At 38.5% G+C, this 15,339-nt stretch overlaps 1 protein-coding gene across 3 annotated transcripts; it reads right to left on the bottom strand.

The window, feature by feature from the left end:
- Positions 1-215: 215 nt before the first annotated feature.
- Positions 216-8,515, bottom strand: LOC141599233 (ATPase family AAA domain-containing protein FIGL1). Of its 3 annotated transcripts, XR_012523773.1 has the most exons (15): positions 8,040-8,466; positions 6,270-6,399; positions 5,634-6,014; positions 4,760-4,998; positions 3,946-4,073; positions 3,743-3,861; positions 3,569-3,661; positions 2,946-3,047; positions 2,616-2,718; positions 2,227-2,310; positions 2,054-2,149; positions 1,634-1,761; positions 1,405-1,525; positions 541-675; positions 216-403 (listed from the first exon to the last, which is right to left on the bottom strand). XR_012523773.1 is itself a non-coding variant. In XM_074419194.1 (14 exons), exons 1-13 carry the CDS (start codon positions 8,318-8,320, stop codon positions 1,424-1,426), a joined length of 1,986 nt encoding a protein of 661 aa, XP_074275295.1. In that variant the 5' UTR covers positions 8,321-8,515; the 3' UTR covers positions 341-675; positions 1,405-1,423. The 3 variants fall into 3 exon arrangements, 2 of the variants coding, with proteins under 2 accessions (XP_074275295.1, XP_074275296.1); XM_074419194.1 differs by having other exon boundaries at positions 341-675; positions 8,040-8,515; XM_074419195.1 differs by having other exon boundaries at positions 341-651.
- Positions 8,516-15,339: the final 6,824 nt, after the last annotated feature.

Below are 15,339 nucleotides of genomic sequence, written 5' to 3'. Positions count from 1 at the left end.
AAACGAAATTCCGTGGACATTGGGGAGAATCTCCACCGGATAGTGAAGTCAAGCAACTCTTTTAAATTTGTTTTTTAATCTACAGATGCCGTGAATAGAATCCTTGACAACTTATCTGAAAGCAAGAACTTGTCGTTGACATTCACGTGAACCAACTTTGATAGAGAGTTTACGCCATTGGTGAGAAGATTGTTTTGCCAGGAATCCCAAGTGCCTTATTAAATGACAGCATTCTTCATTCTCCGGTTATTCCCTTTTCTAAATCTTCATTCAGAGAGTGGGATCAAACCAAAATGAACTTCCAGGGAGTACTATTTTTTCCCTAATCAAACAGTCCATCTTTTTAAGCTGAACATATAATTACTATTTACTACCAATAAAGGATTAGAACGTTGCACGCCTTCTCGTCATATACATCAAACATCAATGTCAAATGCGAACAATAAAAAAACTCATGTTATGGGACTTGTTACACTACCTTCTGTTTGTTTGACTTTTTAAATTGAAGGAATAATTGTAGTACTGTATTGGATTCTAAACTAGATTAATCCCTAGAACACAGCACAAAGACTAAAGCCTGTTTTACTCATTGGCCTCGTACCACTTTTCCCACTGCATTTTGAAGAACCTTATACATGTAACATCTGAAATCTGAAGCAACTGACTGTTAATAACCTGCAAAATGCAAAATGCAGACGATAACTTTGAACATTACTGAAACAAAAGAGAAACTTGCGCTTAGCCATTTGCTGTAAATTATGGTCATTGACTAGAACATAATATCTTCACTACACGAATTACACAGCACAATAATACAAGATGCTGGAAGGCTGGAAGCATTATCAAACGTAAAGGTCTGATGTGCGCACGCCGCACAGGCTATGAGAGCCTGTGATGACAAAGTGCAAGACACAAAGGCAAACGCCTCATGTACCCAGGTGCAAAAAGGCAATGAGGTCCAGTGATAAAAAAAAACTCATAACGAAATGAGAAGGTGCGCTGCCTGTGCCTCATGCACAAAAGGCACACCACTTTTGCAATCAAATTTGTATTCTCATAATAAATTATTGTGAAAAAAAATACTCCGTACCTTTTTTGATATTTCCAAAAGCACTAACATATAAGTTAGGGATAATGAGGCAAGGAGAAGGATGTGGTAAAAGATTAGAAGAGAAAAAAAAATGATAAAAGAGTTTGAGAATTCATTGTTTTCATTAAGGTTTTATTCCTTGTAACATTAATGGTATCCCGCAATTAGCCAAGGAGGCTCTCTCTTTGTAAACAGCCACAATTTTCAAAAAGGTTCGTCAGCTAGTAGTAAACAGCCACAAGGATGTGATAGCAAGCTTCACAGCTAGAACATCCATGGATATACAATTTTGATACAAAACTCCATGACTTTACCTGGATTCAACATATATTACTAGAGTGACAAGCTCCCAAACTGTTTGTTCCAATTCTCATATACTCCAAGTTCATTGGGTGAAACTGAAGGTCGCACTTCCTGCAATGCATCTCTGAAATCCTACACGAATCCAAAGACCTACGATTTAGTTGGACCAGAAGAAGCCAGGACTCATGAGAGGCAATGAAATCAAAACCTAAAAGGTGCGGTACAATAAGACTAGCATACCTGAACAGTTACAGGCCTCATATCTTCCTTGTTCAGCCTTGTAATTTCTATGCCCTGCCTTAAGGCATCTCTAAGTGGTCCCATGGAGGCATCCTTTACTAGATTCTTCATATCTGACCCAGAGTAACCTGCAATGGAAAATGAGAGCCAATTAGTTTTCATAAGTTCATTGATATATGTTAATAATTAAATAATGGTTTATTCTACTAAGACGATCTTAAATATAAAAAGTGTTAACACTTGCATTTTGAAAAGGTAGTCAACTCATACTTAGATAATAAATGCATCATATGTGAAGTTGTCTCACAAAAATATTGTGGGACACCGTCTCATTTATAAATTTGTGTTATTTCATTATTCTGTATGTTCTTATTATGGATATTCATAAAGGTCATGTTCACTAGGATACAGGCTCTATACCTTGAGTTATGTCGCAAATTATTGCCATATCCTCTGTAGAGAGTCTAAACAGCCCATCTTTATTTAAGAGGTTCCGGACAATCCAATCCCTTGCATCTGTGTATCCAAAGAGTTAATTATTAGATTATCGATTGTGGTCATCAGCTCTAAATAAGACCCTTCAAGATTTCTACCTGCTGACGGTAGGGGTATATACAATCTTTTTGTGAGCCGTCTCCGTGCTGCTTCATCAAGTTCCTGTGGCCTATTTGTCGCTCCTGCATGGTGTACAAGGTTTCATTATATGAGAGAATGAGAGATGCTACATGTGCCTAACAAAACATAGATTACTTTTGATCATAGGTTTAAAACAAGCACCAAAGTATTTGATGAATGTGACTATGAGAGCAAGCTAGAAAATGTCTGGCAAATTTTGCGAGCTATAAGAACTAATACGTGTTTTCTTCAAGGGGGCAACACTGCCTACAAACAACAAATCCCAAGAGAACAAAATTGGAGCTACTATTATTGATTACTCGCAGTCGCAGCATATTAACTATGTAATAGAATCTATGATTTCTACCTATAAGCAGAATCTGCTCGCTCCCACAATCAAAGCCTTCCATCTCGATGAGGAACTGGGTTTTGAGCCTCCTGCTTGCTTCGTGCTCACCTTCTGATTTGCGCTGAAACAGGCATAACACTCTTTATTGAACTTCTTCACAACAACAAGTCACATTTAACGCAGTATTTTAAACTACGGTTGCTTAAGCTATGTTCCAAGCAACATTCTCTATTCAAGACGGTAACTCTTTTACCATCTGTAGAATGCCAACTGAATATTGAATAGGAAGCTCAAGGAAACACCCCTTGCTCATGAGTCATAGTTTAGAAATCAGTATTAGTGTATTACCTGGGACAGAAGGGAGTCTATTTCATCAACGAAAATGACAGCTGGTTGACGGCAACTTGCAACGCCGAAAAGAGCTCTCACTAGCTTTTCACCCTCTCCAATCTGAAATAACAAACTCAAATTAATGGAAATAAATATACAGCAGTTGAGTTCTCGCTTCCTAAAATCATATCAGGAGAACACACACACACACACACTAGTCATTCCAAAAAAAAAAAAAAAAACAATAAACTTTGTTACGTCAAGTTCAACAAAGGAATATGAGCAAGAAAAGATGATAACTTAAGCTTCATGAAGATGACAAGGCATCATCATAACAAGTAGGTTCACATGATATCAAGCTCTAACCTGACCCATGGTGGAAATCATATTCACAAACCCTGTAATAAGAATCTTGCTAGAGTTTTCTATAGTTGTGAGTCTTGTGACAGTTGAATCCGATTACTCGAATGGTTATCCATATTAATAGAGAAAATGAACATGCAAGACATTATAGCACGATAAAAATCAGGATCCTCGATAAATAATCAATATGGAATTCCCAAATTTGTAGGGAAAAACACCTTGAGCCCAGACTTTCAGCAACATATCATAAACATAGTTATCAGAGGCCTTCAACCTACCCACTTGCTAGTCAATGAACTTGCAGATATGTAGAAAAAAGTCGCTTTAGCTTCTCCGGCTATAGCCTTTCCAATCATTGTTTTACCAGTTCCCTGAAACAAAAAAGATGAGAGACAAATAATATAGTAGCATTAACTATGTTATTCTTGAATTTAGTTGAGCAAAGTACTCACAGGTGGACCAAATAGGAGAAGACCTTTCCCTGGAGCACGGCATCCTTTAAAAATATCAGGGCGTAGTAGAGGCCACACCACCATCTCCGTCACACATTTCTTAGCATGTTCCAAACCAGCTGTGAATTGATGACTCGATGAGAACTAACTTGACAAGAAGATCCAAGAACTAACTTGACAAAAAGCTAGTTTATATAAATTACCAATGTCATCCCAACGGACATTAGGATCTCGGTCCATGATCTCATTGCTAACATGCTCAATAAGACGAGGCTCCAAATTTCTCAGCTTCTCTGGTAGCTCCCCATCAGGACCACATAACATCTCCAAACTAGCAGAAAAACAAATAACTCATCATCACAGCTCTTGCCTTCATTACAACCCAACTGAAACAGTAACGAAGTTGACACTACCTAACACAATTTGTCTGGGAAGCATATGAAGGCACGGTAGCAAAGATAAAATTAATAGTATTATCTGCACTCTACAACAGCACTACTCTAGTGCCCTAAGGGCTTCTGCACATGGCGGAGTACGGGGGGTTGATGTACACGCCCTTAACCCTGTGCTAAGAAAGGAACTGTTTCCAATGATCCTTGACAAAAATCACATAAAGAATCGGAAACGGAGGACTACCACTCTACAACACAAGGGAGACAGCCACCTTAGTGAGAAAATCCACAAAATGACATTAGAAATGAACAATGAATGCGAAAAAAAATTAAGAAAAAAAGCCTTTATTGGCAACTGCCGTCTGCCACAGACTGACTTAAGCTTCAAGCAGATATCAGACAACTACGAGTAGGTTTTTTGGAGACCCTCATGAGTCATGAGCACCACGAGTATGGGGCCAGGGAACCAGACATCCTATGCTTCATTTGGCAACAGATTCATGTGTCACAAATTACGAGGATGATAAACAAATAGCTTGTCAATAATATTAACTTCAGAGACATTCAACAAAAAAAGCGGGAAACAACCCATGTTTTACTAGGAAAGAAAATATAATAACAGTACCATTTCTTAGTAGAGTCCTCCATGGTATCATCACACTTGCCTCCAACTCGTGTAGTCAAATTTCCAGTATTGCTACCATTGGATCTAATTGGAGGAACAAAATTACCACGGACTCCACGGCGTGATACTCCGTATGATTTCCCACCATAACCCCGACTGTTGGAATTGTAATCACTAAGAGGGGAAACAGAAGGGTTTGGCGAATTTCCGATGCCTCGCTTTTGCCTCGAGTCCATTTCCTATGCCGAAAACAAAATATAAGCTTTTTACATGCTTCTGGTATTCAGAGAAAGTTACTTTAATAACAAACGTGTACTTCAACATGACAGCCAAAAGAATATACTGAAATAGTAATGGTTTATTCAAACACAGAGGATATCAAAATAAAATGGCTTAGCAGCATAATGATGTAAATGTAAAGTTATCTAGTTACTGTTAAATTGTTAGAAGTTTAGTAAATCATGGCTCATAAAATACTTATTTAGTAATCCTCCATTCCATTCGGTAGAGCAAAAGTAAGTGAGTTTGGGTAATTTGTTGGCTGAGAAAGAAGACCTAAAGATTTGAACGAAACATCCCAAACAGAAAAATGTTATCTAGTGAATAGAGGGAGTAGTACATTGGATCACGGAGTTTTCAAAATACCAAATCCATTCAAAACCAAAGATGTGCTTTTGTTTAAATCTTGACTCCAATCTATCCGTCAGTTCAAAAAAATAATCAAAATTAGTAATTTGCGCCTGATTGGAATGAACTTTTGGGATCCAATCACAATTTCCACTCTTACCAGATTTTACAGAATAGGGCTTCAGCACACAATATGGCAGAGGATCGGCTTCATATTAATAAAAGCATTTGAAGTAAAGAAACATACCAGTTTAATTCTAGCAGTAACAAATCCATTTCCCGAAACTTCTCCATTTGTATCTTCATTACCAAAAGGTGACCGGGCACAATCATTTCTAGGGGTCATTGTTTCCATGTGTGGACGCTTAGCCCCCAAACTCGTTGCACCAGTTCTTTCTTCTTCCGCATGTGGAAACACAAAACGGCCTCTAAGATTATTGTTCGGTGGGCATCTCTTTTCCAAAGTAATGCAGTCATCAGAGTTATTGCGGTTGGACATGTGAAAACCTGTTTCAACCACATTATTTCTGGGAATAATGTTATTCCCTTGCCGAGATGACAAGTCTGCATCACCAGCAAGTTTGAAGTTCTTCCTGGCCATCCTGCCTTGCTTGTCCTCCTGGGCTCCCTGCACAAGAAGGATACAGATGAAACCTCAAATTACAAGCCGTGCTATCTGTCAGTGAATTTAACTAGATAAATCAATCGACCCAAAAAATAGTTAACACATAGAACTATGGTTTAGCAGACTGTGAGAAGATGACAGAAGAAGATGGAGTAATATACTCGTCAGCAACTATGAAACATAGTTGGAAATACCAGTTGCAACAATCACATCAAACAAACCTTAAAATGCAAGTATTTGGCAAAGATATTGACATACCAATCCATTTGAATCTCCTTTGTTAGACTGCTGAAGTGCACGGAAATTTTTCGACTGTTTAATCCTCTCAATGTCCACATTCATTGTGAAAATCTTTCCAGGAGCTCTACCTGCTCCTTCAAATGCCTTGCTGATGTTTCACAGAAAGGCACAATTAAAGATCAGTTGAAAATGAAATACTATCAAGAAGAACAAACAATTTCCCCATCATAAGGTGACGTAAGTTACCTATATAGAAAACATCAATGTAATTCGTAGACGCTTACTGTCATATTATCAAGGAGCCAAGGGCTTCATGTCACTGATGCTTGAATGCTCGAAAGGGTTGGGTCATATTTCTAGATGACTGCTATTTTATTTGCATCATATATAGTTTTCGCATAGGTTGTTCTGTTATGGTAGCATCTTGAGAATGAAAGCAACCCATCTTTAGTAGATGTGTGTTGTTTTTAGTAATATGAATATAAAATGTGTCCACATGAATCCCAGCCATCTTATTGCTGACAAGCAAGTGTCCTATGAAAACCAGCGACTTAACTAGAACAAGCCTTTCCTATCATGATATCTAACTCTTTTCATCCAAGAAAAGAAAGCTATACACCAACAAAACATATAGATTCCTAAAAAGAAACTGACCAGAGCCCTTATCAGGGCAACGATCAAATTGTTTTTACAACAAACAAGTACTGAGTAACTAATATTCACCACCATATCGGTTAAGCAAAATACTGTCGAACTATTGTGGTTAACTGTCTTACTAACTGTAATTAAGGAATCACCAACAGTAAAATGTATAAATATCCTAACATCTACTATGAATCATTACCTCTTTTCTTAAATCATTATCTAAGCTAGTCTAATCACATTTACTGATTTACATCTTACAAATACCAAAAGTCTAGTCACTGAAATTGTAACTTGAAATATTGGGAAACAGCTAACACGTCTAATACAATTAACTTAACATTCAGGTGGGCACTCACAAAACATCATTAACTTACTCCCTCAAAGTCTCCCATCTACGACACAATAATGGCATCAGATTCACGCAACTTTTTTTCCCAGCACTCGAAACACGTAGAAGCCATTTCTGAATGACCTGGAGGGCATTGCACCAGGGTTCTGTTAACCTATGCTGCTAGACGATATAACAAGATCAAACATCTTCGATGTCCTTTGGATGTATTCCATTACAAATGTCTCACTAATTGAAACAAATCATTTTTGTTTTTGTTTTCTTATTGTTATGGTCTTTCAGAATTAAAAACCTACCTACATTTCACTCAACTACTTCACCAGCAATCAAAGAGAGAAACCTCATGTCGCTAGAATCGACCATTGGACGATATCTTAACCTGAACTACTTCACCAGAAACCCTAAGATCACTTCACCAGCAATCAACAAGTAGAAACCTTCATGTTGTTTGAATCGGCCTTTGGACGACATCTTCACCGTAAGTTCACTCAAAGCCATACAAATTGTACAACTAATTCTTCAAATCAACGCCACAAAGATTAACAGAAAGTAAATGTAGTTGGAAGATCACTCTCAACGATCAAACACAAAATCAACTAAGAACTACGCTGCTAGTCAAAAACTAATTTAACAAATTAGCTAAACCTAAACGTCAATAACAATCAAATATGCAAATTAACAAGTTCCGATACTAAGATTACTTCAACCTTCAGCTAATTTCATCAATAAAACCACTAAATTACACTAAAATCATAATCAATAAACTAAAAAACTCCAAATTAATCGAATATTACCGATCAAACTCAGGAGCGAGAGCGGCACGAGCAGTAGCGAGCTTAGATAAAGCGTCGCGGCGAATAGGTTGAACAAAGGCCTCATCAACGTCGGTGGAGGAACGAGCATCGAGGAAGCCGACAAGACGAAGACTGAGGAGATGTGCAGAAGTGTAATCGCGATTATCGAGAGCAGATTCGGCGCCAAAGAGAAGTGATTGGAGGCGTTTGATGTTAGAGTCGACTTCACTCCTCCAATTTTGGTGTTGTTGTGGTTCTCTTTCTTCCTGTTTTGCCGCCATTGTTGGTGACCTTGTTGCTCCTCGGAGATACTTGGGACTGTTGGAGGTAGAGAACGAAGAGGTGGAAGGGGAAGTTAGTCAAGGAAATTAGAAAAGGAGTGACTTATCTCTTCTCCGTTTCCCGCCCATTTCAGCAGGGTTAGGATTAGGAGTTGGGGGACCTGGCCGGTAGATAATGTGCGTCATGTCGAGTTTGAATTGGGTCATTTTAAGAATATGTTTATATAGACTTGTCAAACGGGTTAAATGTATGGGTTCAGTCGTTTCGGGTTCGGATAAAATACGGTGAGGTCAATTTTGAATTTGCGAAATACGGGATTGTACGGATCGGGTTTCGGTACGGGCTCGGGTCATAAACGGGTCTGACTAATGCCTTTTTACAAGTATTTATTTTCTTTAATTTTAAATTATATAAGCATATAGTTATTCTTAAATTTTATAATTATCTAGTTTAGTATACTCCCCCCAATCCACACCAAACTCCCCACTTACTAAATTTGGCCCATCCACACCACTTTCTCTCTCTAAAAAAATTCCTCTCAAATTCTACTAAAAATCAACTAAATTAAAAAAAAAAAACAACAACAATTAACAAGATTAATTAACATGACGGATCCCGAATCACCGGTACTTAAACAACTTAATCGCTTCATTATTTGGTTAATTTTTATTTTTTTTGCGCACCGTTAAATCTATTCGATAATTGATTTACGTCACGTATTGACTTAGTAATAGCAAACATTGCAATTTTTCTGCGTAAATCCGAGATTTGTGCCCCCAAGGTTGAACCATAGACTAAACGTTGAGATCCAACGTTCAACCATGGACTAAACGTTGGAAACCAACGTTTGCCATGGTGCAAACGTGGGAAACCAACGTTGGCCATGGTCCAAACGTGGGAATCCAAAAAAAAAAAAAAATGTTCACCATGGCCAAACGTTGGATTCCCACGTTTGGACCATGGCCAACGTTGGGTTCCCACTAGAGCTGATCATGGGTCGGGCCTATGCGGGCTTGGGCCGGGCCGGGATGATAAAAATGGCCCACATGTGCGGGTTGGGCTGGACCGGGCCAAATAAGAGGGTCTATTTAGCGAGCCCAAGCCCGGCCCTTATGGGCTAAATCGGGCTTTTGGGCCTATATGGGCTTTTCGGGCCCTAAAATTTACGACTTACAAAACGAGATAAGTAGTATAATACCTTCAATTTGTACTTTAAATGTGCACTTAGTATAAAAAATCGTACAAAGTATGATGAAATACATATGAATTAATCTCCAAAAATAGAATAAAAGACAATCATCGACACATTATAATGCTTAATCATATCTAGTAGATATGATTTATGTTACGTGAACATCGCTTTTAAATCTCAATAAATATATACATGAGTTTATAAGGAATTATATATAAAATTTACGCTACTTAAACAAATTTTATAAGAAAAATATTCCTTAATTAATAAATATGGGTCGGGCCGGGCCAAAATTTGGGCCAAATGCTTGGCCCAAACCCGGCCCAAAAGTACATTGGGCTTTTTTGAGCCGACCCATGGGCTTTTTTGGGCCAAAATAAAAGGCACAAGCCCTTCAAAAAAGCGGGCTGGGCCGGGTCGGGCCAATGGGCTTGGGCCATTTGATCACCTCTAGTTCCCACGTTTGGTCCATGGTCGATTGTTGAATCTCAACATTTAGTTCATGAGTTAGTTCATTTTTTTAAAAAAAACCGTGTTTAATACGTTTATTTGCCGATTTTTTTAAAATTATTTAAGTTTTTTAGTCGATGTGCGTTAATTTCTAACATTTTTTAATTGGTTTAATGCATATGGGAGATCGAGATGTAGTTGGTTTTTAGTAGAATTTGAGAGAAAAGTGTCTAGAGAGATAAATGAGTGTAAATGTGCAAAGGGCATTATCGTCTTTTGGAATGAAAACGTCGACGATATTTACTAAAACGTCGACGATGTTTACAAACCGGGTTAATTTACATCTTTGTCATCACCTTTATCCTTACAGTTGGACCCACCCACCTAATATATTTATTAACCCTATTTACTACCTTAAGTGACCCATTTAATACCCACCACCCCACCTAATCTTTCCCTCCAAAAACCCTAATCCCCCAACTACCCCCCTACTTCTGGATCCTTCTCATTCAAACCACTCTCGTCTCTCATCTCCCTCATCTCCCCCATCTGTCTATCTTTCTCATCTCTTCATATCCCGTCTCTCTATCTCTTTAATCCCCCTCATTCATCATTTACATCTGTCTATCTTTATCTTCCTCCTTTGTCTTCAACTTATGGCACCATGTCTTCATCTCCTTCGGAAATGAAAGGTGAAAGATCCGACTGTTCTTTAACTTGTCTTTCTTGCTCACTGAATCATTTCAATCTGGGTAGTTATTGTTGTGATTATTGTGCGATGATTGATGGTTCTTGTGTTGTTTCGCCTCCTCTCGCAACCTCGTGATCCTCCTGTACGGTTTGTAAATGGGGCTTCTCGTTCTTCTGATCCATGGATGATTGATTTCGACTATCATTTTTTGAACTACGATCTTCCTGAGAACAATGAAATGTTCGAAATTTTGTGTTGCATGATGCCTGGTTTTCGGAGTCACTGGCCTGATTTCAAAGCGGATTGGTTGTGTTCTCATCCATAATCTCTTTTGTTTTATTTATTGTTTGTTTTTTAAATTGTGGTACTTGGATGTGCATGTCTTAATCTAGAATTGCTGATGTTCTGAACTGCTCGTGTGTGTAGTTAGATCTGTTTTTTTAGCATGTTCTAGTTTGGTCTACTGTTTTTCCTCTGCGTAATTGATGATGTAGTGAACTGATGATGTCTGTGGTTAGATCTGATTTTTAGCATGTTGATCATTTGTCTGTTATTCATCTTTTATTGAGTTACACATGGTCCTGAATGCTTAGTCTTCTCCAATTTTACCCTTGTTTTTTACCCATGTTTTTTCATTGTTTCTAAAAACCTGTGAAAAGTTGTATGGGAAGTTTGGTGTGGATTGGAAGGACTATGTTGTTGATGTGATGTTGCTCTTTGTGTGACCCAATGATTCTGTATTGAGGGTATGTCTAGTTGCCAATTTCTCTTAACCCATATTTAAATGAGAATTAGATGCCACCTCAATCTATGATTGGTTAAGGAGGCACTAATTCACCAATTTATGCCACCCTACTTCTGGATTGTTCAAGGAGGCATGAAATGGATTCATTTAAATGCTCTGTGATGTTAGGGTTCCTCCCTGAGAGCTCTTGTTATGCTACTTGTGTGACCCAATGATTCTGTTATGAGGGTCTGTCTTGTTCTAAGTTTCCCTTAACCCCATATAGAAATGAGAATTAAATGTCACCCCAATCTATGATTGGTTAAGGAGGCACTAATTCACCAATTCATGCCAACCCAATCAGTGATTGGTTAAGGAGGCATGAATTTGATTCATTTAAAAGCTCAGTGATGAGAGGGTTTGAGAGGGTTCCTCCCTGAGAGCTTTAGTGTTGCTGCCAACAATGATGACATGTTTTTATGTGACAGTTTTCAACCACCAGTAGTTAACATTTGAACATTCATTAAATTATCATCAAACATAAAATTCAAATTACATTACATTAAAAAAAGATGTTTAGGTAGTAAACAATGTCATTAGTTTCAACAATCTTTGACAATGTTTCCTACTTAAACACTTCATAATAAAGGCAAAAGGTGTTTGTTGCATTAAAAAATGCTGATTGTCTTCTGGTGTTTCAGTTATGTTTTTCAATCAACCAAAAACTTGTCTTCAGTCCTGTCATTCCTTCAACCAAAAACTTGTCTTCTATTTTGTCATTCCTTCAACCAAAAACTTGTCTTCTAATATGTCACTCTTCAGGTTTACATATGTAATACTCCGTATTTAATAATAATAATAATAATAATTGATGGGGCATATTCTGCACCGCTGACCAAGTCAACACATTGAACAAGGTCAAGGATATCCACAGCAAAGTCAACGACTTAGACAAATTTAGCCGATCAGACCTATCGGCTGTCACACTGGTCTCGGCATGACAACCAGCCAGCCGGGACACATATCCGCGTACCCATATCCAAGGACCCTCGGCCGGCCTGCCATAGGTCCATCGGCCGAGGATAGAACGGTCTTTCCACCTGCTAGCCACTTGGCCACTTGGCCACTACGTGACAAAAGGTGAAAGTCTATAAATACTCCTCAACCTTCATTGAGGAAAGGATCCAAAAATTAACCTAAGAATCACTATTCATCTGGTAATATCTTCCTTATCTCTCTACAATACATCCTTAGCCAGGTAACAACAACTTATCCCTCTAAGTTTACTGACTTGAGCGTCGGAGTGAGTACGCTTGGCACAAAGCCAAGCCCTCAGTTCGTTCATTGTTGCAGGAGAGGCCGAGTGGAACGATAAAGACAAGAGGGATTCAACTCAAGACATCATTCTACAAGCCACGGGTGGTAACAATACTTGCTCTGAAATTACACCCGGAACAATAATAATTGTGACACCCCCATCCTCCAAGTGCCTTAGCAGGACCACTTAAGGTATGAGAACGCCACCATTTCGGTTACCCGAGGCAATGATACTCAAATAGATAATAACGAAACGTATTTAAATGATAATAAAGTTTAAGTGATACAAGCCAAACTCCAAACACTGTTAAAAGGGAATACAAGGTTCTCAAGACTGTCAACTACTAAACAACTACAAAATGTTCGACACAGCGGAAGACTTCTAAAAGTGCAACGTGATGACTAATCCCAGCTATCCCATGCGCATCGTCTCATACCTGCTCAATAACTGCTCACCACCCCCGAATGGATCACCACAGTTTTTAAAACATTTAAATGAGGTCAATACTGATTACATAAAACAAACACCATAAAGGAACAATATCATAAACAGCTCAAACAAATCCCCAGTCTCCATCTCCAATCTCCACACAACTGACTACACACTAAAGTGTATAGCCTTGTCAGAGTACCCATCGCAACAAGTACTCCTCGCCGCCAGTGGGGGACCGCAGCCGTTCCCACCTAAGCCCCGCTCATCTCCATCGAGCGATAAACCCAAGTTCATTAATGTGCACATCCTCAGACTAGAATACAGGGATTTAAGTCAGATTTAAGGCGATAAATTATTAAGAATACGTGTTACAAATATTATAAGCGAACGAATAAGAAGAATAAGAAAAAGAAAGCAAAAGAAGACGAATTAACAGAGAGGCGAGGAAGAAGAAGAAAAGCAGGAACTGCGGCAACCTCTGGAAGAGGCGCAACAGATGCTGCGACTCTTCGAAGAGGCGCAGCAGTTGCTGCGTTTCTTCTCGACGTCTGCCTATAGTTAATCCGTAAATACAATTTGATAAAAGGGTTTTTAGAAATCGTTCTTAAGCATATTTTTGACGTAAACCTTACATTAATTGGTACAATAATAAAATACAATAATAAAAGATGAGATTTACACCCTCAGACTTACATGTTTGACGAAACGAGATTAACTAAGTTAACGTTTAGTGATTGCTCGACTCGAATGTATGATGAAAGTGCTCTCGTGAGAGGATTTAAATTAAATTGATTGATTAATTGAGTGTAGTTGGTCAAATTGGTCGGTCATGCAAACGTGACTGGTACTCAGAAGGATCCGAGCTTACGTGGTCGATTGATCAAGCACGTCGACGTCAATAAGCTTAGAGCACGGTCTTAGAATGCAAAGGGAGAAGAGAAGGTCGGACACTCGCGTGAGAAATATGAGGAACGAAGGTCCCTATTTATACTAATCACACGGAGGAATTATGGAATGACTGAAACTTTGGAAACAAATCTCGAAAAGATCTGAAAATATGCAGAAAAGGGCTGGGGAAGAGGCGCAACAGCCACAGCGACCTTTGGAAGAGGCGCAGCAGGTGCTGCGTCCTTTCCCCAGAGGTTTCCTCATGCAGAAGAAAGATTTCCGTGTTTCTTTTATGTAATTGCGGTAGATCTCGACTTCCTTATTCCCTAAAATAAGATTTTCGGGAAATATTATACCGAAAGAATATAAAATTGAATTCTGGAATAAATATCCGGAATATTCTAGAACTTTCCGACTCGACATTTTAAACGGTTTATTAGAAAATAAAGCGGTTTTTGACCCGGACTCCAAATGAACTCTAATTACTGTCAAAACGACCGTAATGACGCGTAGATGACGACCAAGGGGTAGACACAAGTATTTGAGCTATCACTTGACGATAAACTTACAAACTGTCATAAATCATTCCGTGTAACAAACATGCGGCCCAATCATCACCGGGTGGTTTGCGGGAGGTGCAGAAATGAGGTATCTACAGAGTCACACTTTAATTATTTATTGAAGCTGACGTTTGTGTGTCTTTATATTGTCACATATCTCTTCTGGGGTGGCCTGTGTCGATCCATATGATATCCTTTGGTCATATGGGGAGCAGGTTATGTTCAGGTTGTTTGGATAGTACGCGGGAGACGGGACGAGCTTGATGATATCACGAGACGAGTCTAGTTGGGTAGAAGAGTATAGATATCACGAGTTGTATTTTGTTTATTCATTTGTTTACGTTTATGTAATTCATTAAATATTACATTAATAAAATGTTCTTTGATTGAAGTTTTGAAACCCTACCTCAGGAAACCGAGATGGTAACATACCTATTCAATTCTGATAATATCATCATAATATGCATCATCAAAATTTAGTTCATCATCAACGATAAGATCAAGTAAACCACCCCAACTAAAATCTTCATCATCATCATTTGATTCATGAACATTTGCATTATCAACATTTGCATCGTCACCACGTGCGTCATCACCATTTGCATCATCATCGTTTGCTTCAGTTGGAAGTAAATGTAGAATTCCCTCTCTTAGGTACTATACTACAGCCCCCTCTCCCTTTTCATCTAAGTAATCTAAGCACTCCCTCACTAAAGACACATCCACAGAGAGGTCTTTTGATAAATTACCTTGTCTTACCAGT

Source organism: Silene latifolia, chromosome 9, assembly GCF_048544455.1.
Source record: "Silene latifolia isolate original U9 population chromosome 9, ASM4854445v1, whole genome shotgun sequence".
NCBI classification, from domain to species: Eukaryota; Viridiplantae; Streptophyta; class Magnoliopsida; order Caryophyllales; family Caryophyllaceae; genus Silene; species Silene latifolia.
This window is presented reverse-complemented; position numbering and strand designations above follow the sequence as displayed.

Bases quoted from the DNA above. Each gene is read 5' to 3' on its own strand.
- LOC141599233 (XM_074419194.1), bottom strand. From the start codon at position 8,320: ATGGCGGCAAAACAGGAAGAAAGAGAACCACAACAACACCAAAATTGG. The intron at 4,074-4,759 runs GTACTGTTATTA...TTTTTCTGCTAG, and splicing joins GAGGACTCTACTAAGAAATG to TTTGGAGATGTTATGTGGTC. The intron at 2,311-2,615 runs GTAGAAATCATA...TACACCATGCAG, and splicing joins CGAGCAGATTCTGCTTATAG to GAGCGACAAATAGGCCACAG.